The 27,634-nt window shown below is 39.5% G+C and overlaps 11 protein-coding genes across 12 annotated transcripts; 8 read left to right on the top strand and 3 right to left on the bottom strand.

Annotated features, from left to right (window-relative positions):
* BBOV_III005880 (DEAD/DEAH box helicase family protein) lies at positions 1 to 1,581 on the top strand. The gene has a single exon (XM_001611668.2). It carries the CDS (start codon positions 70 to 72, stop codon positions 1,510 to 1,512), a length of 1,443 nt encoding a protein of 480 aa, XP_001611718.1. The 5' UTR covers positions 1 to 69; the 3' UTR covers positions 1,513 to 1,581.
* Positions 1,582 to 1,628: 47 nt separating this feature from the next.
* Positions 1,629 to 5,022, top strand: BBOV_III005870 (ThiF family protein; the record flags this gene model as incomplete). The annotated part of the gene is made up of 2 exons (XM_001611667.2): positions 1,629 to 2,928; positions 2,964 to 5,022. 2 exons carry the CDS (start codon positions 1,629 to 1,631, stop codon positions 4,976 to 4,978), a joined length of 3,315 nt encoding a protein of 1,104 aa, XP_001611717.2. The 3' UTR covers positions 4,979 to 5,022.
* Positions 5,016 to 6,556, bottom strand: BBOV_III005860 (Spherical Body Protein 2 truncated copy 6 (SBP2)). Its single transcript, XM_001611666.2, has one exon. It carries the CDS (start codon positions 6,335 to 6,337, stop codon positions 5,615 to 5,617), a length of 723 nt encoding a protein of 240 aa, XP_001611716.1. The 5' UTR covers positions 6,338 to 6,556; the 3' UTR covers positions 5,016 to 5,614.
* A 1,433-nt stretch (positions 6,557 to 7,989) lies between these two features.
* Positions 7,990 to 9,564, top strand: BBOV_III005850 (putative integral membrane protein). The gene has a single exon (XM_001611665.2). It carries the CDS (start codon positions 8,029 to 8,031, stop codon positions 9,523 to 9,525), a length of 1,497 nt encoding a protein of 498 aa, XP_001611715.1. The 5' UTR covers positions 7,990 to 8,028; the 3' UTR covers positions 9,526 to 9,564.
* Positions 9,565 to 10,345: 781 nt separating this feature from the next.
* On the bottom strand, positions 10,346 to 11,723 carry BBOV_III005840 (Spherical Body Protein 2 truncated copy 5 (SBP2)). Its single transcript, XM_001611664.2, has one exon. It carries the CDS (start codon positions 11,682 to 11,684, stop codon positions 10,395 to 10,397), a length of 1,290 nt encoding a protein of 429 aa, XP_001611714.1. The 5' UTR covers positions 11,685 to 11,723; the 3' UTR covers positions 10,346 to 10,394.
* Positions 11,724 to 12,117: 394 nt separating this feature from the next.
* On the top strand, positions 12,118 to 13,014 carry BBOV_III005835 (uncharacterized protein). Its single transcript, XM_051767011.1, has 2 exons — positions 12,118 to 12,153; positions 12,207 to 13,014. Exons 1-2 carry the CDS (start codon positions 12,134 to 12,136, stop codon positions 13,009 to 13,011), a joined length of 825 nt encoding a protein of 274 aa, XP_051623784.1. The 5' UTR covers positions 12,118 to 12,133; the 3' UTR covers positions 13,012 to 13,014.
* Positions 13,015 to 13,989: 975 nt separating this feature from the next.
* BBOV_III005830 (Spherical Body Protein 2 truncated copy 4 (SBP2)) lies at positions 13,990 to 14,967 on the top strand. Its single transcript, XM_001611663.2, has one exon. It carries the CDS (start codon positions 14,058 to 14,060, stop codon positions 14,682 to 14,684), a length of 627 nt encoding a protein of 208 aa, XP_001611713.1. The 5' UTR covers positions 13,990 to 14,057; the 3' UTR covers positions 14,685 to 14,967.
* A 1,118-nt stretch (positions 14,968 to 16,085) lies between these two features.
* On the top strand, positions 16,086 to 20,901 carry BBOV_III005820 (ABC transporter family protein). Of its 2 annotated transcripts, XM_051767605.1 has the most exons (2): positions 16,086 to 16,182; positions 16,272 to 20,900. In XM_051767605.1, the coding sequence occupies exons 1-2, from the start codon at positions 16,125 to 16,127 to the stop codon at positions 20,888 to 20,890; spliced, it is 4,677 nt and encodes a 1,558-aa protein (XP_051623787.1). In that variant the 5' UTR covers positions 16,086 to 16,124; the 3' UTR covers positions 20,891 to 20,900. The 2 variants fall into 2 exon arrangements, with proteins under 2 accessions (XP_051623787.1, XP_001611712.2); XM_001611662.2 differs by having other exon boundaries at positions 16,139 to 20,901.
* Positions 20,902 to 20,981: 80 nt separating this feature from the next.
* Positions 20,982 to 22,851, bottom strand: BBOV_III005810 (Pre-mRNA splicing factor PRP21 like family protein). Its single transcript, XM_001611661.2, has 5 exons — positions 22,435 to 22,851; positions 22,211 to 22,400; positions 21,739 to 22,114; positions 21,139 to 21,697; positions 20,982 to 21,101 (listed from the first exon to the last, which is right to left on the bottom strand). Exons 1-5 carry the CDS (start codon positions 22,661 to 22,663, stop codon positions 21,007 to 21,009), a joined length of 1,449 nt encoding a protein of 482 aa, XP_001611711.1. The 5' UTR covers positions 22,664 to 22,851; the 3' UTR covers positions 20,982 to 21,006.
* A 1,043-nt stretch (positions 22,852 to 23,894) lies between these two features.
* BBOV_III005800 (uncharacterized protein) lies at positions 23,895 to 25,307 on the top strand. Its single transcript, XM_001611660.2, has one exon. It carries the CDS (start codon positions 23,954 to 23,956, stop codon positions 25,265 to 25,267), a length of 1,314 nt encoding a protein of 437 aa, XP_001611710.1. The 5' UTR covers positions 23,895 to 23,953; the 3' UTR covers positions 25,268 to 25,307.
* A 978-nt stretch (positions 25,308 to 26,285) lies between these two features.
* BBOV_III005790 (Spherical Body Protein 2 truncated copy 3 (SBP2)) lies at positions 26,286 to 27,123 on the top strand. The gene has a single exon (XM_001611659.2). The coding sequence runs from the start codon at positions 26,316 to 26,318 to the stop codon at positions 27,042 to 27,044; it is 729 nt and encodes a 242-aa protein (XP_001611709.1). The 5' UTR covers positions 26,286 to 26,315; the 3' UTR covers positions 27,045 to 27,123.
* Positions 27,124 to 27,634: the final 511 nt, after the last annotated feature.

Below are 27,634 nucleotides of genomic sequence, written 5' to 3'. Positions count from 1 at the left end.
AGGCGTTGAATAAACATCGTATATCGCAACCAAGTACCTTATTGACCTAGACTTGAGACGACATCAGCAATGGAAGGTGATACTACAGTAAATGATGCTACTTCTATAGATAAGGATAAATGGACCCTAGAAAATGTTAATGACATGCAATTTAAGCTAATAGCACATAAAAAGCAAGCTAAAAAAAGAAAGGTTGAACATAATGATGCCAAGGAATGTGATGAAAATAAAGAAGTACTACTAGTACATGATGAAAAAACTGTTGGCATGTCATTCAAGGATTTGGGTGTCCCGGAATGGTTAATACAATTGGCATCCGCCGTCAGTATCAAGGCACCAACAAAAATCCAAGAGTTGTGTCTACCAGCCGCATTCAGTGGACATAATGTGATCGGTTGTGCACAAACCGGTACTGGTAAAACCATATGCTTCTGCTGGCCTATACTAGTAGCATTGGCGAAAAACCCATATGGAGTTTTTGGACTGGTACTCACGGGATCCAGGGAACTTGCATTCCAAATAGGAGACCAGTTCAACGTCTTTGGAGTACAAATGAATATAAGAATATGCGTATGTGTAGGAGGCGATGACTTCGTGGAGCAGTCGCTGCAATTAGAAGCACGACCACACGTAGTAATAGCTACACCAGGAAGGTTAGCATACCAAGTGGATATCAAAGAGCGTAATATCGCAAATGTATTCAAAAAAGTAAAATATCTAGTTTTCGACGAGGCAGATAAGCTATTGCATAGCGAATTCGAAGAGCCTCTACAACAGATTTTAAAGTGTCTACCCACCACAAATGATGGAAGAATTACGTACCTCTTCTCAGCTACAATAACAAAGGCTATACAAGAGCTCTCTAAATCGTTCAAGGGTACGCAATTCCACATGTTTGACGTAACTAAAGGGCAAGAAGAACAATTCCATGAATTGGATCTAAAGCAAAATTACCTCTTCCTACCAGAAAATGTACACCTGCCGTACCTAGTCCATCTACTGCAAACGCAACTCTTGGAAAGGGAAACCGATCAAGGAATAATCTTTACAGCTACCAAGAAAAAATGCCAATTGACAGCAGTTGCTCTGGAATATTTAGATTTCAAAGTAACATGTATACATTCATTGATGAAACAGAGAAAAAGAAACGCATGCCTGGCTAAGTTCCGAACCGGGGTGTCAAAAATACTAGTAGCAACAGATCTAATCGCCAGAGGTATAGATATACAGGCAGTATCATTCGTAGTCAACCTAGACTTCCCAAGGACTACAGAAGATTATATCCATAGAGTAGGTAGAACAGCAAGGTCAAAAAGCACGGGAATTGCAATATCATTCGTAGATGAATTTGATATCGAAAAATTAAAGACAGTGGAAAAAGCAGCAAACATAAAGTTAGAAAAACTAGAAGTTGACGATGCGCAGGCAGTGAAACTACTTAACAAAGTCTCGATGGCCACTCAAAGAGCCCAGATATACCTACAGGAAAATAACTACTTTCAAAATAAATAAACGCCTAGATCTCAATAAACGTAGTAGACAACAAATGAACACCGTTTGTGTGTATGGCCTTCCACATGTAAACTACGTATCTCATTTATATTGGACACAATAATTGAAAATATGATATGAAAAACAAATTAGCGTATTCAACGCGCAGTATACGTGCAGGAAGATGGCTCATAGCGATTTTGTGTATCCTAGCAACATCGCTATGGAGCATTCCTTCGGTGAATGCTGGGCGTTGGACAGTCAACCGGCTCCACAGAATCGGTCTATTTGCCAGTATATCATCTAATGGCAGCCAGGTGGAGTCAACATCGCATATAAATAATGTACGATATGACACCTACGATAATAAAATATCAAGGCTGTCATTAGTCATCACCGAAAGTGGAATAAAACGATTACAAATGTCAAAAGTACTCATTGTAGGCTCAACACCCGTAGCTTCTAATATTGCTACCCACCTTATAAGAGCAGGGGTTGGAACCATTTATGTTGTCGACGATGATGTCTACAACGCCAAGAATATGGTAGAAAACGTACTGATACTACACCCAAATTCTAATATACAAGTACTGGATACTGAGCCAGATCATATAGAACATGTCTTTGATGCAATTGTATTCGTTAATCAACCATTGCAAACGGCTATAAAAGTGAATCAAGCTTCACGAGACAGCACCAAGTTTGTTTACGTTGTCTCAAAAGGAGTATATGGTATGATACTCTCAGACTTTGGTGATGTACATCCTGTATACAAGAGGTCAGATGAAGATAATACTGAATATCAGGGAACGGTAACATCCGCCGGAAAACAATCATACATAGAAGTAGAGATAAAGGAAAAGGATTATGATGAACCATATAGTCCAAGAGATACCGTCAACTTGTCAATGCCAAAATACATCATGAACCCTGAAAATCCGCAAGATGAATTGCATGACACCGTAACAATTTATGCCAAAGTGCAAAATGTGGAACGAAAAGATGCAAATAAGATTAAAATGCTAGTGGATGCTGATTTGAGTCCGTTTAATGACGGAAGCTTCTCTATTAAAAAGGTAGAAGACATGAGTGAATTTAGATTCGTGCCTATAAAATCATTGGTCAATAAACTAATGAAACAACCACCAGGATGGAGAGAGTATCTGACCCGATTGTTTACTAGGAAAATGTATATGCCAGAACAATTAATAATATCACCTGGTGTTAAAATGTTTTCGGACGATCACCTTTGTACTATCTTTGGAGCACTGACCGAATCATCTATCGGTACCCCGTCGTCGTCTAATTGCCGAACGGGAAATTCTAATCATGCGAAATCTACAGCTATTGCCAATTCGAATGTACAGTCTCAAGATCCATACGTTATATTGGATGTGCTGAAGAATGTAAATGTCCCAGCTGTAATTACACTCATCGGTAAGCTGTGAAGGCCAATGTATAATATATTCCAGGCTCCCTCGCTGCTCAAGAAGTAATTAAAGGTTTAACATCAATATTCACGCCAGCGGATCTCATTGTGGTTGACAGGAGTGATATATTCCCCAATAAAGGCCTAGGCATGTATATTGAGGATGCTCAAAAACATCTCGATATTGTAAAAGAAGCTGAATACTTAATGGTAGGAGTAGGAGCATTAGGGTGTGAATACCTAAAAATACTAGAAGCAATGGGTGTGGAACATTTAACGGCCATGGATAACGATTCAGTTGATGTGTCCAATCTAACCAGACAAAGTCTCTTTACCGATGCGGACGTGGGTCTTAACAAGGCCACTGCAGCATTGCAAAACCTAAGGAAAGTTTCAAAAAAAGATCTCGACAACTTTGTAGCCAAAAATGCCGCCTTTACAGAAAATTTCCATATGGAAGGAAATAGCAATCACAAGAATCTAGTTTTACTATCCGCAGTTGATAACGTTCACACACGATTGTTGATGGATAATTATGCCGTTGAACAATCGCATATATTTGTCGAGGCAGGAATACACGGTATGCAGTGCAGCACATCAATAACCGCGCCATTTTTAACAGAACCGTACGCAGCAACAATGGGAACAGATAGTGTAACAGATGCACCAATGAGCTGCTCTGTAAAAGGAATACCGAAAACCACTGAAGATACAGTATTCCATGCTGTTGAATTGTTTTCGTGGATATTTTACCAGCAGCACCGTTTATACACCAAGTTCATACAAAACCCTGTGGAGACACTGAAGAGAGCTCTGGAGCATTCTCCGGAATACTTTTGTAATGTAGCAAATTCACTTCTAGACAATGCGAACCTGGTAACCGGTATTACGGATACAAAGGATTGGGCAACTCAGACTTACGAAAAATACTTCAATATACCTTTCCCATTGAAAGACTCATTAATTGAAGCGATGAGCTCAATTAAAAAAAGAACTATGACTAAATCGGAACAAACAATGTACGAAGATATGGGTAATGTAGAAAATATAAAGCAGTCGTTCATTGCATTAGGGAAATCGTATTTTGAAAAGCATCATATGATGGATCAAGTTGTTCCTTTAAACAAGTGTATGGATGCCATAGAAAGGCTGTGTCAATCTCCTTCAATCAAAAATGTCTTGGAAAGAGGAATTAACGTAGAATTAAATGCATTGACCTTTGACGAGAATATGAAAGATGATTGTATGTTTCTGTATGCAGCAAGTAATATTAGAGCACACAAATTTGGGTTAAACCAAAAAGACATGGCATCAGTGATAAAAGTGGCCAAAGGAATCATCCCAGCCATTTCAACAACAGTAGGAGTAGCGGCGTCAATGGCCATTTTAGAACTCTACAAAGCCTTATATTTGATGGAAAACAATACTATAGAATGCGAAAAACGGCATGATGATATTGATCCATATTTTGGCCATATTAAGAGTAAAGCACTCAAGGAAATTCATAAAAGGGACAATGTAACCATCATCATAGAAGGAAGCGATGTAAAGTGTTATAATTACAACAACTTGGTAGCGCTCCTAAAGTTAGTCAAATATAAAACAAAAAGAGAGCTTGTCAAAGGAATGGTCAACAACTATTTCAATTTAGGAATCTTGACATATGTTTCAAATGATGTTGAACCAGCAGAAGTTATTGAAATTACAAGTAAAAATGCAATTCTAAGTGGGCAGATGTTCTCCCTCTGGGACCATATAGTAATTAATGATTCACCGTTGAATAGTGTCATCATTGGGCCAACACAATCTCCTTACAACTTGAAAAGAACGCATATCACTATTGCGGACCTTGCGGATGTATTAGAAAAGCTTTTTGATGTTACTATAGAAGTAATGTATGCATCCGGTCGTATTTTGGATCTGTCCGAGGATAATAGAAATCAAACTATACAAGAAGCATTGCAACTGAAAAACTCCGCTATTATACAACTTAAAGCACGAGACAATGAAACGTCGCAAATAATAAACATACCAAATCTAAAGTACACTTTAAATTGAATGTAAAGAATTAAATATTAACTTATATATACAGAATATTTTAGAGAAGGACCTTCCTTTATGCCCCCTTGTACAAATGGCAGCCACTTCGCATTGGTGGAACAGAGTTCTAATAAGTGGTAATATACGTGTATATATACTTCTGCTGTTTAAACAAGCACGTTTCTGAGCTTGTATAAACTAACGAACGCAGCAAGCAAAGGTTACTGGCTACACATCTAATCCCACATCATCAATGGACTGCATTATCTATTTCTGAATAAAACCCGCATAAATCAAAATCTTCTGCGCATTATCGCAATTATGCAACAATAATGACATGGAAACCAAAGCTACATGAGAAGCAGCATTCATATGTGCAGTTGATGTCCACCAAGGTTCATCTACCCTTACCAAGTCCTCATCATAGGTAAGGTGCAGAAGAACAATCAATACAGTCCTATGCTGGTTTGCGTTTGCAATCTAGGATAAGAGTAATGATGCCTATTAGTCAACCTTTCCCACCATTACGTTACTCTGCATGTATGAAACTAGATTTTGTTTCAAATACCACCCTTAGTGCTGTGACAGTGTTGCAACCCAAACATATGACCGGAAGAATAAAAAACGATTTAAATGGTGTAAAATACCCCCAAATCAATCATCTGCCATTCGTTTGGATTTGTTCATGCCCTCGTACATTGCAACCAACTTTTTACCAATTTTGGTTAGGAACTTGTACTTTGATAAAAATTTCAGAGCCTTCTCAGCGAACTCCTTGGGAATTATATCACCGAAAACTTCCTGGAACTGTTGACTTGCCATGAAAGCAGCAACATCGTAAACTGTCTCCTTGGGGATTTTGTCTACAGAGTCATATTTACTAACTTCTACAACCAATTCGTCAGATAAATATGGGAGAACAGCATCGTACACCTGTTGGTTAACTCTTGCAGCCAAATCCTCCGGCATGCTGTCAAATGAAACATAAGGTGCGGCTTCATTCGCAAGATCCTCAGGAAGTCTTTGGACAATTTCATCAATCAACCACATAGAGTACCTCTTGGCGTCCATTCTACGCTGGAATTCCTCATCCATAGCTGAGTCATTTTCAATCGATTCAACATATTGATCGTAGACAAAAGTTGGGTCGACTAACTTTGCAATGTCTTCATTCGTGTATGTTTTCCCAGTAGAACTGACAAATCCGATGTGATCAGGATCAAATGTTGTTGCTTCCTTATTTCCCAACACAGCATTCTTAACGAAAGATAACAATCCTCCATCAACACCTCCAGTGGCAGCACCTGCCACAACAAGGGCACCAGCAATCCACTTGGCAACCTTGCGGAAGCCGTTGTTACGCCTTGCTACTTCCATATTTAACAAAAGGGTTGTTGAATGTATAATTGAAAATATTAAATTAAAAGCTTAGGTATTTGGTTATAGGCGGTGTATATCAAATCAACATGCATGGAAATGTTGATATTGCCTATGTGCTGAGTTAATACAAAAACAAATACTAAAATTGCAAATATCATTAACCAATAGCAATGTCATGCATTACTGCACTTACTTATCTTAGTTGAATGTAACTATGTACAGTTATATCGGGGTTGTGCTCTTCTGCGTATAATTCATGCCCTTCCCACCAAAGCACGACACACAGACGCCATTAACCCTATAGTAGTGATAAAGAAAAGATACCAGCAATTTCATTTATATAATAATTTCATATCATATAAGCTCCTCGAAATGTTTACATGCTCTCGTGCTTATTAGATGAAGGGGATTCTCATATAAACATGTAAAAATCATCGCATACCATACCTTCTACGCTATATTTAACTGATGTAATATATCATTTATTGTTTATAAGGTTAATATGTGTACATCTTAATTTTCCACAGCTTATAGTTTGGGTTTGCATTGTTAAATGGTCACGTGTCTTTAACAGGTGAAAACACCCATTCCCAGATGGGTTTTACATTACAAATATTTTTCGTATAAACACTGTACGCTGGTGATAATCAGTGTTATATATGTTATAGTTTAACTTTATAGGCCAGGTAGCCTTACTCAACGGTTCGATCGTCACATTATATTCTTATAGGATGTTGTGGAAACACATAAAGGCAACACCCGAGTTACAGTCGTTGTAGTAATCCATCGATATCATAGGTTGGAAAGTTGTAATGTTTGTTTTATTTTTATACCTATTTTCAAGTTACGTCCTGTGTAGTTAGGATGTATCCAGAATTGCTCAGCTATCAGTTCTTTTCACCGACATTCCAGTCCATAGAATCATTAAGATTTACACTTCTCTCTCTGGCGACATAAAATAGTTATTTGGCGCATTCTGGTACCGATTTTCTAAGGTAATAAATTTCCTCGAATGATATTTCGCCTGTGCTGCAGAGAAATCGGTTGCATATATAACGACAAAAAAATTACATAAAAACAAGTAAGCTCTATCTAAAACATAGTATTTTACCCTAATAAATATACTTACTGAAACATAATTTATGTATTCATAACTGTACATCATGCCCACTAACACTGTTATTATTTTTAAAAAACTTAAATGCGCAACGTCGATAGAATTCTGTAATTGTAGCTATAAATGATAGGAGGATTCACTATTTCTAAAAGAGATTTTAATTTGCCAGCCATCTAGAAGATCAAGCGAAAATTATACAAGATGCATGTGGGTAGCTACAGCTGTTGTAGTCTAGGTTGCAAGAAAATTCTTCATTTGTTAGTATCTTGCAAAATAAGTGCATATATGCACCTTGCATCTGATATGGTTCACATAATATATAAATTTACATTTTGTTATATGAACATTTATAACATATATTGGCCAAAACACATACTTCGACTTTGATCTTGGTATGGTACTTTATATGTATATAGAATACTTCGAATTAGTTCAACTTAAGCAAAAAGAACGATTATTTCATACAATAGTATAGGCTGTGTAATGAAACCTCTGTCGCTATACCGTATATTCGAAGATAAATTACCCATGTTTCCCTTCACTACGGTGTGGTTATTCTAGACCTTTAACCATGTCCTGTAATTATCGAATCTCTCGGTGCGTTGCACTTTTGTGGCTCGCTTTTGCCGTTTTCAACGGTTATTTTATTTTCAGCATTTCAGCAGTTGGTATTATATTCAAAGATGAGGATAACGTAGCAACATTATCTTCCACTGGCAATTCAGAGTTAGCAGAAAAAATAATTAATGTCCGTCGTGCAATCTTCCGTAGTACTACAACTTATCAAGGAATTTTGACGGAGTGTCATTCTATTGCCACTTACAAAGGTACAGATCTCGAGAAACTTCAAGACATTGAAACTCACAGGAGATTAGAAAAGGAAGGAGCATTAATAAATGATCAAGGTCGTGCCTACGTTGATATAGGCGCCGCAGTACAGGAGTACAGTGATTTAGAAGACAGACTTAAAAATGTATCATCGGTAAATGAAAGGAAAGAGTTAGAAGCTCACATGAAACAAATCAGTGACGATTTTGAAAAGAAAGGCTATCTCTTCGATGAGGCTAAATTGGATGAATTCCTAAAGGTAGTTACCAATTATCTACAAGATGGTGCATCATTCATGAAACGCTGCAGATCGAATGAAGAAGGTGAAGAGGATCAATCATTTAGCGGTTTAAGCACTACACAAGTTGATGGTAACGCTGGAGATAGTTTATCCAAACCCGTCGGTGAAAGTGGGTCAGAACGGAGTCAGGTAAACCCAAATACCGAAAAAAAGGAAGAAGGGATCAACGATGCTCCGGAAGCCATTGTTTTCTCTTTTGAGTTGGAAAACATTGCTAAAGATGTTACAGCATTAAAAGAATTGCACAACGTAAGAGGGTTGTTAAAGGAGGTTATGGAAACCAGTGAAGATATTGTAATGGGTTCCACAGTGGATGCATCTACCCTTAAGGATCCCAAAGATATTATTAAAAAAAGAAAGATAGATGGATTACGAAATATCATTGAAGATATTGCCGTTGCGGATACTAAATATAAGGAGATGGATATGATCATAGAGGGCTATAATAATGACGCCAGGACGTGCGAAGATATTGGAGAGGGCGCTGCAAAAACGAAAGTATTAGAACATATGAAGAAACTGAAGGATGAGTTTGAAGCAGGTAAATTCCAGGAATATATTCTGAATATGCTCTATTACCAGGAAAAGTGTAAGAATTACCTATATAGGTACCAGCATTTGAACGACGGAAAGGAGTTTGATGAAATGGCGGGAAAAGAACCAAAATATAAATACGTAACCTTTAAACATGCGATTAAAATACCTGGATCTGAAACGGTTAGATCTCAACCAAGTGATGAATCACCTGCGCCGCCTTTGCCTCAGGGGAATAGTTCCACTAGCAATGCCGAATCTCAAGCTGCAGATTCAGCAGTTGGAAAACAAACCGAAGTGAATATAAGGGGTAGTGCCATTAATGATGGAAAGTCGAATTTTGCCGTTAAGGGTCTTCTATTAATTAATGTTTTGGCACTTTGCCAACTTATCGCTTCAACGTAGGCTGATTCAAACAATCATAGGAATTCGGTTTTTCGTCGGCTAAAGTACTTACTACCTATTAGTAGAGAGTAATATAAACAGTGTAATACATTGTAATTATTGAGCGTTCTCCTTTCGTATTTTATTATCCCTTCATTTGTGCAACGCGTAAATGCATCATCTATGATGTAATACATCAAATTGCAATTCTAGGTGAATGACAGATCCTATTATGTACATATGCTAATAAAACGTGCCATCTTTTATTCATTGGCTCGTTACATGTTGACAACGAGTGAGAATGACATTATGTTCACAGCGTCAGGTAGTTATAAAGCGTCTTTTAATGTTCTTCTATTGTTCCAACAGTTTATTTCCTTAAGTGTTCTAAAATTTTAGCATTATATTAATTAACACCTGTGTCTAACAGTAATAACGCGCATCCTGTACATACACATTTTACGCTGGCACTAGACACCGGCCTTAACACCATATTTACCACCCTTACTATCAGATATCACTAATAACGGACATAGCATCTGATACACCGACAAATTTAGAGTTGATTGGTCGTATATTTAGATAAGGTAGCATTGAAGAACATAGAGAGATATGAATAGCCGTTATATTATATAGTATATTACCAGTGATCATGGAGTCCATATCAGTGGATTATCTGGCGGTTATTAATTAGTTTTACTGGGATGCTAGTATCAGAAGCCCATCGCCGAATAGCCATACTCGAAATCTAAAATCATAAATAACATGCTTAAAAATCATTAAACAGTGAGTTATTTCAATAAATGAAGTCATTATATAGATAAACTCACTACTAGTTTTTAGAGAGCTGATATCGGCTCTCAATATTATTTCGGATGACAATGCTACATTTAAATAACTGATATGGCATCATAAAGGGCTTCTGTGTTGGTTTCGTAATGCTTATCCCAAACCGCTCTAGAGCGCCCACTGAGTGGCCTCCTACCATGTGTACCCTCCGTCAACAACTGTCCAAGATACAAAATGGTCTTGGGTGCTACAGCTGCTCCTGGGAATAATCCACGGAAGTCATCGGGTAATGAAGCGAGTTCTGCGGCAATGTCAACAGGGAGCTTAATAGTGCTAGCATCCTCAAAGGCCATGTAAATATCGCCGTAGGGGGCCTGATCCTTCAACTTGAGGCAATATCCCGTGATGTGGTTAATTATCTTCCTGAAATTTTTAATTGCTTTTGACTTGGAAAAGTCATCTCGCTTTTCGTCACGTGAGAATCGGTTGAAGGGGCTGCTAACTTCAACGTCCATGCTGTCACCGATTGTAGTCGGAGGGTAATCGCGGATAACACGATAAATTTGTTCTGCAGTGGCCGGCTTGTTAGACAATGGTTTAAGCGAAGGTATTTCAATTCTTACATTAGTTTCAAGATTGTCCGCCATATCTTCATCTTTTCCATCATCAATAAACACAGTAGATGGATCGAAAGGATGTAAAAATTCTTTTATTTTAAAGATCAACTCACCCGGAAATCCTTCGTAAATATCGCATCCCATCATTTCATTTGCTAGGTCTTGAGGAACTTTTTCCATAAGCCCAAAAAAACTTTTATTAAAATGATTCCATTTAACCTTTTCAGCTAAATCAGCTGGTAATCTATCATACGTTGCATAGTTACCTGCCTCTTCAGCAATTTCTTTTGGAAGAGATTCCAAGATTGTGTTAAACTTTCCCATTTCACGTAGTAATTTTATTTTTCTGACTCCCAACTCATGCTGGATAACGCCTTTTGTACCTTTCAAACCAGATCTATCTACAAGATCGTCGATTTCCTTGTTAGTGTACTGTCTACCAACAACATTTCTAAAAATGACTGCATCTGGCGCTTGTAATAGCTTCTCCTCCTCAGTAACAGCAGCTACTTTCCTACGGTATGCTTTTCCAGGGTCTTCGAATGTGATATCTGCTTCCGCAACATTTACATCAGCTCTCTTTGAATCTTTAACCTCGGTGTTAATTTCTTCATTCACATTAATCTCAGACTTCACTTCAGCAACTTCAGCCTCCTGTGGTTCCGAAACCTCATCGCATAGGACATTGCCACTGGCAGCACCTGCCACAACAATGGCACCAGCAATCCACTTGGCAACCTTGCGGAAGCCGTTGTTGCGCCTTGCTACTTCCATACTTAACAAATTTGCAGATGATTCAAAGATAGTTCTAAGGGATCCACTTGGTAAATGATGTAATGATTGATAATGAATATATGGTGGTATGCACCTGGGGAATTGGATGATCCATGCATTGCATGTTATCACAGATAATTAAATCGTCGTCTATTTCCGTAATTGCTCTGACTAATCAATACTTCAGCAGTATTATGCCAGCTTGGATGCTGCCAATCCCAATGGTCTATAACCCTCCATGGAATATTCACATAGAACTAGATCCTTCCACAGTTTACCAAACGGGTAGTCACATAATAGCCAGTTATGTGATATCACAACCATAAGAACATTCTAATTTTAATGGATGGTCATTCATGTCAATTTAGTCCCATGAAGAGCCTTTTGACGTTATACGCTACACTGCTGGATTCATTCTGTTAATACGTAAGCACTGCTAATTATATGCCATGTCAAACGCGGCAGCAATGTAAATCCATAATAGACGATATCGCAAAACTATACACTATTCTACATAGACAGATATTGCAATGCACAAAAGAGAGACTACGTAAGCCGTATACGAGGGCGTAACGATATTTTCCTGATATCCCCTATTCTGAATATAGACTGGTTGTACCAAACCCCTGGAGGTCCCCAATCATTAATCAGCTCACACAGTGTTAAAGTAGATGTGGACGTAGTATTGCAACACTTTACATTGTGGATCAAACATAATGGTTACGTAGGTAACTACACGTTGAGTCTGCCTCCTGTAGTGAACGGTATATTCAAGGCACAGCACATACTGGACCCTTCATACCGCAATATCCGCCCTATTCCAACGGGTGGCGCCAGGAGTACAAGTCAACTTGAGATTGACGTTTCCAGGTTTGATAATAGTTCACCAGAGGTCATTGTTGTAGCCAACCTTAGGAGGGGGTGCTGGCTGTACAGGCAATACTGCATTGTACCGTTTCCGTACCCCGAACAAGTCGTCAGAGTTACCAACTCACAACTCCAGACTGTCATTTATGAATCCAGTGACGTGCTTGTAACGCACGTGGAGGTGTTTGACCACGTTGGTCATGGGTGGGAGTACGTGGTGGTGAACACGATGAAGGTATATGACACTGATATCAAGGACGAGTTTCACACAGTGACAGTGCGAGAGGTTTTTAAGCGTATGAGCAGCCAAGGTCCCAATGCCTATTTTGACTTGAGCAAGTTATGTCGATGTCCGTACGTGAAGATGTTGTATAACATTAGCGTATGGGAACAGAGATGTGTCAACGTAGATGTACATGACCTAGTGGAAAGTGACTGCAAAGCCAACGACTGTTCATGACTTCAAGATGTAATCTGCTTGTGTACATACGGTAGTATCAGTGTATCCATTTGATATAGTGTTAACCACTAACTGCAGGCTACAACTCTAATTCTGCTATTGTTACACAATCTGGTAATCCCCATCTCACCCAGTAAGTATTAATATGCATTTACTACTTTAGGCATATGGCACATATATAGCAGCAACCTGTGGCACCACAATAACCATGTCAAGCACAGACAAACATTTAGATCTGATCAACATTCACACCATAATGTTGCAGTTCCACAGTATACTATCAGGATTGTCTATAGACTGGAATTCTGATGAACATGGTCACATTAGCAGAGGTTCCAGTGTATACCGATGATATGGTGACATGGACCAAGGTTACAGTGATGTGAACCGCCTAGACAATCAACACTATCTTGCTCAGACCTCAGTACTAGCGTTTATTGGAGCTCTTTAACATTGTTAGGACACTTCAATGGCGCCATAATAGCTATATATACGGAGCCGTCAAATGAGAGGCTGTATGCCATAGGTTCAAGAGACATAGTGCAATGTTTTGCTTCATCGTTTACTATGGATCTACATTGCTGCTACGTTTGAAATAGAGTACCATAGGCAATGGCTACGTATTAACAGAATGAATCCAGCAGTGTAGCGTATAACGTCAAAAGGCTCTTCATGGGACGGAATTGACATGAATGACCAACCGTTAAAATTAGAAAGTTCTCATGGTTGTGATATCACATAACTGGCTATTACTTGACGACCTGTTTGAGATACAGTGGAAGGATGTAGTTCTAAGTGAATGTACTGTGGAGGGTTAGAGACAATTGGTATTTACAGCGTCCAAGCTGGCATAATGCTGCTGAAGTATTGATGAATCAGCTCCATATGATGGATAGACGGTGATTTAATGATCTGTGATAACATGCAATGCATGAATCATCCAATTCCCCAGGTGCATACCACCATATATTCATTACTAACTATTACAGCATTTAGCAAGGAGATCCCTTAGCACTTTCTTTGAATTATCTACAATTTTGTCAAGAATGGAAGTAGCAAGGCGTAACAACGGCTTCCGCAAGGTTGCCAAGTGGATTGTTGGTGCCGCTGTTGTGGCAGGTGCTGCTAGTGGCAATGTCCTATGCGATGAGGTTTCGGAACCAAAAAACGGCGAAGTTGATGAAGTGAAGTCTGAGGTTAATGTTAATGAAGAAGATGAGGAGCTAAGAAAAATTATTGACGATCAATTTCAAGAAGTTATAGGTAGACTTCCACACGACCCATCTGCAGTGGCCATTGTGAACTCAAGGGGCAAATCCTTTACAAACCAAGACATTTACGGATTGATAGACCACGATTTGTATCTCGGATTAGTAACCAGAACGTTGTCTGAGGAAGAGAAACCAAAAATTCGTGAAGGTATAGTAGAGTTAAGAAGAGAGAAGTTGTTGGATGCCATATCCTTTTTTGACCAGTTACTGTCAGAACTACCTGCTGATCTCGCCCAAGAAGCATCAAAATACAGTTACCTTAGTGAAGTACCTGAAGACCTAGCCAACGCTCTTGAGGACTATGTAAAGGCTCTGAACGATAGAATCGAAGAAGAGCTAGACAAAATACGGGAAGCAGAAATGGAAAAAATGTTAAAAGAGCAACAAAAACAAGGCAACTAAGAAAAAAATTAATACTAAAAAGGGAAAAAAATGAAAATTAAACTTATGCAACCCAGTGTACAAGGAATGCAACATGATGGCATCAAAGAACCATCTAGAACCGATGGTTCAATGGGTAAGAATCCATCAGAAAACGAAGATAAAAAACCGAAATCCAAGCCATGGTACAAATTTTGGTAATTAATTGAAATGGTCATGCCGTTTGGTAATGGTAACAGTATTGAATGATAGGGTGGATTCCACAGCTCTCAACGAAGGAATAAAACATGTGATTCACGCCAATGTACATAATGTTGAGCGTATAATTTCTTAGTGCATTGATCATGCATTACTACACATGTCTAGCGTTACACATTCCTTATATTGCAATATATACGATGAAACCGAGTTCATTTACCAAATATTATAAGAAAATATGCTTCACATTAACGCCTAACCCTCGAAATGCCGTTTTGGTATAGTATGCCAAGGGTACATTGGCTTTTGTATAGTCGAAGGCGGTAACAGTCATGCCAGGGGAAACTATGGGAAGTGGATGCACAAACCTACAATAACGTGCAAATCACCATCCCAGGGCACCAATAGTGACTATTTTGGCCATATATGTGACCAATGTGTATTACATAATAAATAGGCTGCCGGCACCGAAAGGAGTTCCCGGGCGGTCCCCCACCCCAGTACTATCCCGGCCTAGCGCCGCTTGACTTCGGAGTTCGGATGGGATCCGGTATTTTCGACGCAGTATGGCCGGCAACGACGACGAGCTCGGATACATCTACATATAGTACATGGCAGCATTTAATATCCAAACTATACAATGAATATCACTAACTGTTATACCCAATTTTTGGATGTTAGCCAGCATAGCCGCCTTTGCGCTGCTTGTACTAGGCTCACAATCAACAAGATATAGACCAGAACCTTATATGACAGGGCGGTATTGTTAAATTCAAACGATTTGTTCGAACGGTGATTTGCATTTATGTGAATTAACCTTCAAAAATGTAAAAAAATAATATCAATCATCTATGGGCAGATTTGTCATATATAATATAGCTATATATTTAAATTACCATTAAGTAAGCTGATGGCCGGCTAAATCACCAGTAACATGAGATTATAACAATGAATCATATGGTAATATAAACGGTTAGTATGCGATTACAAAGCAACCGGATCCCATGTATGCACAAATCGATGTTACCTCCCAGGCCTCTAATAAACAGTAACAAGAACGCACACTTTCAAACGTTCAAATAAAGAAGTTACTGTATCAACGTTTGTACATCGTTCATCGTCTTCTGCTGTAATTCAGGGATGAAACAGTTAATTTCTTGGTATGGGGAAGGGTTTCCTTTGTATTAACGCGCATTGCGGCTCGTATTTATACATATGAAAAGAATCTAATGTTATATGATACACATTTGCTGATGAGTACTAATGGGCATATTTGGACGGCATTCTACGCGCGCTGGTGATCCACGACTGCGGCATCTAGGCAAGTTATATTCTGTGAACAATGCCTAATGTTTAAGTAACTCCAATAGGACGGTGGATCCATTATGAAACCGTATAATATGTTTACAGCTACTGATATATTTACAATGGATCCGAACGATATATATGATTCTAGGATGGTGGATAAAACACAACATAAAAGCTATAACGATTCTGGTATATGTAATTTTCTGCTCTTAAGATGGGCTAAATGGTGGGTGAAGTATATTTGCACTCATATCATAGAACCGGAAGGGGTACACCGGTTGCCAGAGGCTGATCAAATTTCCTATTGGCAACCAATACTGTCAAAACATGTTAGTGATGGAATCCTTCGACTGGAAGAATCGCAAAGGCAGCAATCTGATGATTTACAGGATGGTAAAGGTAAAAAGCGTGGTAGGAGCATAATGCTCCGAGCAATTTTGCTCACCTTTTGGCGTCGCATTGCATTAACACTCCTTGTAATGATTATTATTGCCATTACCACAGCAGTAACCGTCATGTTTTTAAAGCGGCTGCTTACCATGTTATCGAGTAAAGAACAAGACTGGGGAATGATTGTATTATTAGTCTGTTCTATTGTTGGTATAGAGACTGTAAATACCTTCTTAGACCAGCACGCTAATTTGTATAACATGCGTTTGCAAACTTTAATGGAAGCGTCCATCGCCATAACTCTCTTTCAACATGGATTATGCCACCGTAGGGATTATCCCAACTTAATGCGCGCCCATTCTGTGAGACAAGGATGCAAAAGTGCTGTTCACGTTGCATCTTCCACAAATCAGGATGCTTGTGAAATATTGGCATGCCCAGCTAGGCGACATCAAAATGCTGAATTGACGCCCAGTATGTATACTTTTTTGTTTGTGGATACTTACTATATAGTGGCCCTTGTTGATGCTTGTGTGATGCTGTTGCGTTTTATCTGTAATATCATAGCTGGCATACTTTTAATATACACACAAACAGGTATGGATATACTACTCCCAATAATTATTATTGCATCCAGCATTGTAATTATGATTTTGGTTGAAGTGATTAATGCGTGCAATATAATTCATTCGTTAAGGTCGAAGGATGACCGTATTTCAAAGAGTTCTGATATCATTGGATCCTTGAAGATGTTGGAAGTTGCTGGTATAGAAGACATCGGTTTTAACGTGATACAGGACAGTAGAAGCGATGAGCTCGCGGTGCTTCAATCCAGGCTTTCGTTATTTTCAATAAACCGGTCCTTGATGAGAGTCATTGGGGCCATAGTGTACATAGTGGTTATTCTTGGTTTCATCCGTAAGGAGAAATCAGGAGCAAATGGAGCGGACTTTGACGTTTCTCTTCCTATTACACTGCTTCACATTGTAAATGCCATTGTAGGTTCTTTTGATTATCTGCTCAAAAGTTTGAAAATAGTGGTAGAAGGAGTTACATCGATCGGGAGGATTGAAACATATATGAAAACTTGTTCACCAAATTTTTATTTGACTAACCGTAACATATTGACGGGGTCACCCAGGAAGTCATTACCTGCAGAAATACCTAAAGGGGATAAAAATATAAGTAAAAATACACTTGTTATTTTAAAGGATGCCTCTTTTACTTGGCTTAACGTACGAGAAGAATTCTTAATGCAATCTCCACAACCACCTTTGGTATTTTCTGGCGTAAATTTTGAACTAAAACGGGGTGACATCCGTATAGTCACCGGTAACCAAGGCAGCGGCAAAACTAGTTTTATTAAATCGATCCTTGGGGAAATGACCTTGGTTTCTGGCAGTATGGCAGTGGCACCCTTGTCCACTGATATGCCCATTTTCTACAGTTCACAAGATATATGGCTTCCAAGCGGGACCATTCGATCTGTTATCACTTTTGGCTACACCTTTGACGAAGAAGTTTATCATCAAGTATTACGAAGTGTCGAACTTGAGTCAGATATCCAATCATGGGCCAATGGAGATTCACGTGTAATTTCTGAGCAAGGTTACTCACTGAGTGGTGGGCAACGTGTTAGAGTGGGTCTGGCTAGGGCCCTTTATGCCTATATGATATTCAGCAAAGCTAATGAACAACTGGAGAACCGTTGCTGTTTCTTGGTGTGTCTTGACGAACCATTCCACGGCCTGGATCCGAATGTAACCATCAAAATATTTGACAACTTGTTTAACAAACGTACTGGGTTACTAGTGCGTGATGACGTCGCAGTAATTTTGACTATGTCAAAAAGTGTCATCAACTTATATACTTCGTCAGATGTTCAGTCGAATTTAGTTAACATTCAAATCCATCATATAAATGGACTTGAAGTTGGCAGCCCAGAACTAATGGATGTTGGTTCTCCACACAGATTAAAATCATCTGAAGAGCTGTCCACACCGGGTGCAGGTGAATCTCATATTGTAGGAAGTTATGATTGTTTTGCTCATTCGCAGAGGTTTAATGTGCTTTATCACGAAGTAGAGAGCACCGTTGATGCATTCAACACGGATCCACAGGGGGAAGGGAATAGGGCAAAATTGTCCCTAGAAGACCAGAAGAAACAATGCGCAACATCATCTGCATATGGTCTCTACATATCCGGAATGGGAATATTCTACAGTTTGGCTATTTTTATTTCTTTGATCACTGCCATTGTACTGGACAAAGTCTTCGGAATACTAGTTGCACAATGGTCAGATGTGGTCAAGAGTTTGGAAGGCAACGACACAGTTCAAACAAATCAAGATGAAATATTGGCAAAACATACTGAGGTTGCAACAAAATTGAAGATTTTGGTACCATCTTTTATTGCTTTAGTGTTTATTGGCATGTTTATTGCTGTATTTGCAAATATCCGTGCTTCCACTAGGATACATGAATTTATAATGAATTCAATATTTCAGAGGTCTTCTTCCGAGTTAAAACTAAAAAACTCTTTGGCAAAGATTATCACCTTCTTGACTTCGGATATTTATTACATTGATGAACATGTAGGTCGTTTCATTGTAGCAACATTATTCTCTTTCCTCAGTATCTGTGTCCAATTCATTACCATTTGCTACACAGTGCCTATACTTTCTCCCATACCTATTTTGATGGGTGTAATTCTGTACTTGTTTGTAGTTAAGAACTATTTGATAGCTTCCAAGATACTGCAAAATGTTATGTTAGAAGCGAATAATTCGATCAATGCAGTCTACGGTGATGTTATTGCTGGATCTGCAATTTACAGAAGTTTTCGGAAGGAGCATTTATGTATTAAAAGAGTCTGCGTTTATTCGGAAAATTTTTATGCCATCAAGTTTCTGAAAATTGCATTAACTACCTGGGCAATGTTAACCTGCAAGCTTTTTGCCGTCGGCATTGTTTTGTGCGCGGCCTTTATCCCTGTAGTATATGCTTATTTCCGTGGTGATGAGCTTAAAGTAGCACAAATTGGTTTGGGCATTTCATATTCTTTGGGGATAAATGGTCTGCTTCATGGATTTATATTCAATTTTTCCATGCTGGAAAAGCAAATGTGTTCCATGGTACGTTTTCGAGACTACTTCCTGCAGGGGAAAACCTCATTACGACACACGTTTGAAACAATGAATGAGACGGTGATGATCACAAACGCATTTACGGAATACCTAGGTGACAACCAAAGGCGCTGGAGTGGATTGTCACGCCGTCGTAAAAACGAGTATTACAACTTTTTATTCAGGAAGTACCTTTCTTGCCTGGGCTACTTATTTTACCGTCCCAAAGTGGAATTCCTGGATTGCGAATATTACTTGCCTGGGGAACACACTACTTTGGAGCTTCGTGATGTGTCCGTTACCATCCCACCTAGGACCGAGACCAATGTACCATCGCCTATATTAAAGCATGTTACCGCTTCTGCCAATGCGGGTGATATAATAGGCATTGTCGGTCGCACTGGAGCTGGCAAGAGTACGTTGTTGGCGACGCTACAGAACATAGTGGAACATCGTGACGGGTCACTGTTGATTGACGGTCGTGAAATGAAGTCTATACCACGCAAGGTTTTGCGTCATATTGTGGGTGTCCTGCCACAAATGCCATTTATACCAAAGGGTTGGACACTTCGTAGGTTCCTTGACCCTCGTATGTTGTACTCAGATGATGAGATAATAAGTGCTCTAGAATGCTGTGGTCTCCAGGATCTCGTCAATATCGAAGGCGGTACAAACTTGCTAGACGCCATCCTAGTAAGGTCTAATATCAAGGTTAACAAGGGTTTGTACCTAATGCCCCCGTTGGTGCGCTTGAGAGGTCCAAAGGACGATGCAATTTGTTTGGATCGCTCCCTGTCCGGTTCTAGAGGCAACAATGAAAACAGAAATAGTGGCTTCTCAACCAGTCAACTACGTCAGCTGTCGTTTGCCCGGCTGGTCCTTTATCGCAAAACTTATCGCATCCTTCTGATCGACGAGCCTCCTGCAGAAAATTGCGAGAGCGCGCCGAAGGAGATTTTAGACACACCTCGTGAGAGCACGAATGACATCGGTATGCCCATATATGACCTTGTGAAAATCCACTTCCGCCATTGCACCACCTTTATAGTGGCTCACAATAAGAACGCGCTCAAGACTTGCACTGCTGTCTGGATCATGCGTGACGGTATGCTCGTCAGAGAATGCTCAGCAGAAGAGTTTATGGTTAACGGGCGAAAAATTATGGCCAACATAGAACTCTATCTCGCAAATATGGATTCGACGTAGGGCACTGCTGTGTGCTTTGTTAAACAGACGTTCACTTAAAACGTTATATTTGTTCTGCTACGATCTACATGACTAAGTGCAACGGATTTATACTGTGATGACGTTAAAACATGCGTTTATGTGTTGGTACTTCCAGCTGATACCTCATCATCTGCTGAACCAAAGAGATCGGGCCTCCCAGCGACGAAAGATGCAAGATTACCCTCCACATCTGCTCAAATGATGCACTATTAATATCAACTACTTACCTTCCATGGGTGCGAATGCACTTTCCTTCATGGCCTTCTCCATGAATCTTTGTTTCTGGTGTTTCCATTTAGGGTCTAGTAACACAATCTTAAGGTGTGCTGACATTTCGCTAGAGGGCACCATTTGACCAGTAATGGGACACCTTTGCATTTCTGAAGCTTCAGAAGCTTTTGATTTTCTGGTATATGACTTTTTCACTTTGATTATTTCATCGCCATCCTGCACAACACTGATGTCATTATCTCTGGCTACCCTGCGTTTGTAACTATCGGGTGCGTCTGTGAATTTTGACACATGTGAATGTTCTTCAACTGAATCTCCATCCATTGTTCCATTGATAGAATGATCTCCCATAGAGGGTGACGTCGCCGATGATTCTTGGTCATCCACTAATATAGGTTTATCTGGATCAATTTCATTTGGATCCTGTGGAATGATAGACGTCAGTTGTTCCCCGGTATTCCTCGCAGTTGCCACTGTTATAGGATTCCTAATCATGAGTTGCAGACCTGACCCTGGTTGAGTGAAGTCTATAGGTGGAGGCAAGTTTTCCTCTGCCTGCCATAGATGTAAATGAGTGTAGATAGAAACAAACTTACAACGCTAAATGTTATTGTCTCAGCAATGAAAAACGCATGCCAATCGATTGAGTGCATCTCCATACGTTCTTCAGCTTTACGCATTTCTTCTGATGCTAGTTTTGCCTGCTGCTGTGCACACCAATTTGCCCGTTTCTGACAAACTCTTAGGTAAGCTACTCTATCCTGTGCTATCATATTGAGCTTTGCGACTTGAGGTTTTGTAGGAAGTAGACATTTTGTGTAGGATTCCGTAAGATTGGTAAAAAAACCAAACAGACAATGTGATGGGTTCAAAAAGTCAAACTGCGGGTTATTTTTTTCACGCTTTGTTAGTTCCACTAAAAATCTTTGTCCATTCCTAGCAACGAAGCACGCAGTGGCTTTAATAATGTCCCTAAGGTGAAATGAATGGATTTTTATTAAATGTCATGTAACGCGCAGCGAGTAGGATCGTGTAAACATTGTTGCCAGCAGTTAATTAACAACTTACATGTCCATTGAAGCAACAAAAGGTTGAGTAAATGAAAATGTGTCTGTTTCCGGCTCCCCGAGTTCATGGTCCGCGCTAGAGGATCCGAAATCAGTGAGAGCAAGGAGCCTTTCTTTGAATTGATTCTTTAATTCAAGCTTTTTGCGTCTGTCTAATATGGCTTGTGGAATAGAAGGTTTTATTTCAACATCTGAAAAAATATATTCATGGCATTGCGCGCGTACCTATTCCATTCCTCAGCTCTGTAAGCTTCAATTTGTAATACGCATGGTAGGCATTATCTGGGCTTAAAAATGCAAATTTAGCACCCGCTCCAGCCGCTCCGTCGCTTTGTTCTGCCCGGAGTCGCTGCTCAAACTGTTCACCATTTTTAGAGACGAATTGCGCGGTTTTGTCTATAATTGTTCTAACATATTTGGGCGGGAAAATAATATCTTCTATTTTATTACCCATGTTTATATACTAATTTGTTCCCAACTACCATTAGTTCAATAGAATCTGAGTACATATGAATGTGCGTTCGTTGTGGATGTCGTGCAGCGCATCTCCCTCCAGGCCATATAAAAGCGTCTAAATTTATGGAATTAGACAAATCACCATCCCAAGTTACTAATAGTGACTGATTTGGCCATATATGTGGCCAATGTGTATCACATAATAAATAGGCTGCCGGCACCGAAAGGAGTTCCCGGGCGGTCCCCCACCCCAGTACTATCCCGGCCTAGCGCCGCTTGACTTCGGAGTTCGGATGGGATCCGGTATTTTCTACGCAGTATGGCCGGCAACGATGACGAGCTCGGATACATCTACATATAGTACATGGCAGCATTTAATATCCAAACTATACAATGAATATCACTAACTGTTATACCCAATTTTTGGATGTTAGCCAGCATAGCCGCCTTTGCGCTGCTTGTACTAGGCTCACAATCAACAAGATATAGACCAGAACCTTATATGATATGGCGGCATAAAATGTCTTTCTTCATCCCTCTGTTGTATCATTGCTTGGCGATCATGGTGATGCCTAGTAGACACTGTCATGTGTTGCCCATTGGCAATATGGAATACGACCGGGTAGAAATCTATGGTTGCCACTGGCCTATTCCAATATCTGGTACGTTACCCAAGTTGTCACCCTGTAAACCCTATGCGTTTGTCTGAGATACTCTTTTCAACTGTGCCACTATCATATAGTACTTTGTATTCAACATGGTGGTAGTCTTATGGTCAATCGGTCTTACAGTGACATACCCAATACCGTCCCAAACACCTACAGGTGGCTTAAGCCAGTTTGTAACAACTAAATTTTATTCAACCTGACAATTGGCAAATGCTATAAATTCTTTTCAATACCTAACTGAATATGTTACTAAGTCTGCCAGGACGCATATACTTATATATGACCTATTAAGAGCATCAATATATATGGGTTCCAATGTCCTGATTTATACTATTCCGCCTGGAGTAATATGCCGATGAATAATCTGGCAATTCAAATGCCATTCAGTAATATACACTATGGGATGTCTCATGGCACTTGGTATGAAATTGTTTATATTATTGTAAATATATTTTGTAGCAGTGACACGACGTGCCATTAATGCTATCAGCCAACTATATCTAGTACATCAAGTTGTCAATCAGCTGTTACGGTACTATTCCAGAATCAAGCTAGTGCCTACCGTAGAATAAGCAAACCCCCAGGTACAGTCTAGACTACCTAAATTACAATATATTTGAATGGCAGTTACGTCCATAGTAAACATGGGCCCAATATGGACTTCTTTGCTACTTATATGTTCCAGGCTATCATATGCTCTGGAAGTGGATCTCATGCAGCCTGCTATCCCCTACCCAGTCGAGAGTTTCGAAGGGAGTTTCTATGGTGGAGGTCGATTCAGACTGATACATTCAAGTACACCTAGTATAACCCTAGTCAAATACGGTAACCTCACAATCTTCAACAATATGTCTGGCATGAACAACGCATTGGATGTATACGTCCAGGAATACAGGCGTGGTATTGGCCTGATTGTATCCGTCATCGATGTGGATAGGACTACTAATGAATTTGGGCATATAAGGCATTTCGAGATTGTGGACGACCAGCTAATATTGATTAACCGGGCGAGGAAGCTTGATTTCGTGAGCGGACCCATATCACTGGTGATTGACTTGAAGAGTACCCAGTTGAACCCCCTTGTAATCAAGACGACCAACGGAACCAATATACAGTACCGCTTGACCAAACATTGCAATGCACAAAAGAGAGACTACGTAAGCCGTATACGAGGGCGTAACGATATTTTCCTGATATCTCCTATTCTGAACATAGACTGGTTGTACCAAACCCCTGGAGGTCCCCAATCATTAATCGACTCACACAGTGTTAAAGTAGATGTGGACGTAGTATTGCAACACTTTACATTGTGGATCAAACATAATGGTTACGTAGGTAACTACACGTTGAGTCTGCCTCCTGTAGTGAACGGTATATTCAAGGCACAGCACATACTGGACCCTTCATATCGCAATGTACGTATGACTCCAACGGGTGGCGCCAGGAGTACAGGTCACCTTGAGATTGACGTTTCCAGGTTTGATAATAGTTCACCAGAGGTCATTGTTGTAGCCAACCTTAGGAGGGGTTGCTGGCTGTACAGGCAATACTGCATTGTACCGTTTCCGTACCCCGAACAAGTCGTCAGAGTTACCAACTCACAACTCCAGACTTTTATTTATGAATCTAGTGACGTGCTTGTAACTCACGTGGAGGTATTTGACCACGTTGTTTACGGGTGGGAGTACGTGGTGGTGAACACGATGAAGGTATATGACACTGATATCAGGGACGAGTTTCACACGGAGACCGTGCGAGAGGTTTTCAAGCGTATGGACAACCAAGGTCCCAATGCATATTTTGACTTGAGCAAGTTATGTCGATGTCCGTACGTGAAGATGCTCTATAACATTAGCGTATGGGAACAGAGTTGTGTCAACGTAGATGTACATGACCTCGTGGAAAGTGACTGTAAAGCCGTAGACTGTTCGTGACTTCAAGATCTCATCTGCTTGTGTACGTATGGTAGCATCAGGATACCCATTTGATATAGTGCTAACCACTAACTGTAGGCTACATCTCTCATTGTGCCATTGTTACACAATCTGGTAATCCCCATCTCACCCAGTAAGTATTAATGTGCAATTACTACTCCAGGAGTACGAAACGTATATAGCGATAACCTACAGCACCACAATAACCATGTCAAGCACTGACCAATATTTGGATGTGATCAATATTCACAACATAACATTGTGGCTCCACAGTATACTATTAGCAGGGTATATAGACTGGAACTGTGATGAACATGGTCACATTAGCAGAGGTTCTTGTGCATACCGATGTTATGGTGACATGGACTGAGGTTACAGTGATGTGAACCGTCTTGACAATGGACACTGTTTTGCTCAGACCTTAGCAGTGGCATCCGTTGGAACTCTGTAACAGTGATGTGATACTTCAATGGCGCCATATAGGCTACATTAACAGTCATCAAATGTAAGGCCGGATGTCAGAAGTTCAAGCGGTATAGTCTATAGTTTTGCGATATCGTCTATTATGGATTTACATTGCTGCCGCGTTTGACATGGCATATAATTAGCAGTGCTTACGTATTAACAGAATGAATCCAGCAGTGTAGCGTATAACGTCAAAAGGCTCTTCATGGGACTAAATTGACATGAATGACCATCCATTAAAATTAGAATGTTCTTATGGCTGTGATATCAATTGGTTAAATGGCTATTATGTGACTACCCGTTTGGTAAACTGTGGAAGGATCTAGTTCTATGTGAATATTCCATGGAGGGTTATAGACCATTGGGATTGGCAGCATCCAAGCTGGCATAATACTGCTGAAGTAGTGATTAATCAGCGCAATTAAGGATATAGAATACGATTTAATGCTGTACTATAATAGACAACGCATGAATCATCCAATTCCCCAGATGCATACCACCATGTATTAATTATCAATTATTACATCATTTACCAAGTGGATCCCTTAGGACGATATTTGAATCATCTACGATTTTGTTAAGTATGGAAGTAGCAAGGCGTAACAACGGCTTCCGCAAGGTTGCCAAGTGGATTGCTGGTGCCATTGTTGTGGCAGGTGCTGCTACTGGAGGTGTTGATGGAGGATTGTTATCTATCTTTAAGAATGCTGCCAGGGAAGAGGATAAGCTATTACATGCACCTGAGGCTGTAGGTTTTGTCACTTCTCTTGGCAAAAAGTACACTAACAAAGATATAGACGATCTTGTAGATCGAACTGGTTTGAAAGGTACCGGTGGAGTTACCCGTCATATGTTAGCAGTCAGGAGGGATGAATTATTACGTGAAATGAATAAGTTTAACTCAATTTTGGAAGTCCTTCCAGAAGAAATTGCTGTCGAGGCAGGCAAATATGCAACTTATGATAAATTACCAGCTGCTTTAGCTAAAGAAGTGAAATGGAATTATTTTAATAAAAAACATTTTGGACTTATGGAACAAGTTCCTCAAGACCTAGCAGATGAAATGTTGAAATGTGATATTTACGAAGGATTTTCAGGCAAGTTGATTGATAAAATCAATGCATTTTTACATCCTTTCGATCCATCTACTGTGATTATTGATGAATCACACCGTGGAAAGAGTGCTGGTAGTGCACCGACCACACCTGGAAGTACTGAAGTTACAGAAAAAAGCGAAAAGACGAAGGATGCAATAAAGGAGAGTGATGATAGTGTAAAAGAAGGTGAGGAGTCCAAAGAAGAAGAGGAATAATTGGTTGGCAAAACTATGGAGTTAATAACTAATACAGGAAAATAATGGAGATATTGAAAGATAGCAAGTAAACATTAATCTAAACCATGGTACCAGTTTTGTTCATACCGGGGCCATCTTGATTAATATGGGTAATACGATATAATGCCTCCTAATATCACAACAGCATGTTTTAAAAGACATGAATATTACTGATCTAGGTAGTTAGTATTTACAGATCAACAAAAAATAACTGAGATTTTACATGATTATTCTTTGGAATTACTATGCCCTAATGAAAACAATGTTGTAATAGCACATTCCGAATGTCATGTTTAAAGGTTGAAACAAATGACATCTGATACGCATTTACTTAACATACTTTCTTATGAATAATCTAGCTGAGCCATGCTATATAATATCCTAATATATTATCGTTTTCTCCCTTATAGATTAATTAAAAACAGGATCTTTTTTGTTTGATTTTTATTATAATACTATTTTGACATTGTTTAATATCTTGCACTACTATTGAACAGATGTAACCGTTAATTTTACCCAAACTGTTCGTCATGTAAGTAAAACTTTCAAACCACTACAAAGTGTCATTC

Source organism: Babesia bovis, chromosome 3 (genome assembly GCF_000165395.2).
Source record: "Babesia bovis T2Bo chromosome 3, whole genome shotgun sequence".
Lineage (NCBI taxonomy): Eukaryota > Apicomplexa > Aconoidasida > Piroplasmida > Babesiidae > Babesia > Babesia bovis.
The sequence above is the reverse complement of the archived record's forward strand: the minus strand, read 5'-3'. Positions and strand labels throughout refer to the sequence as shown.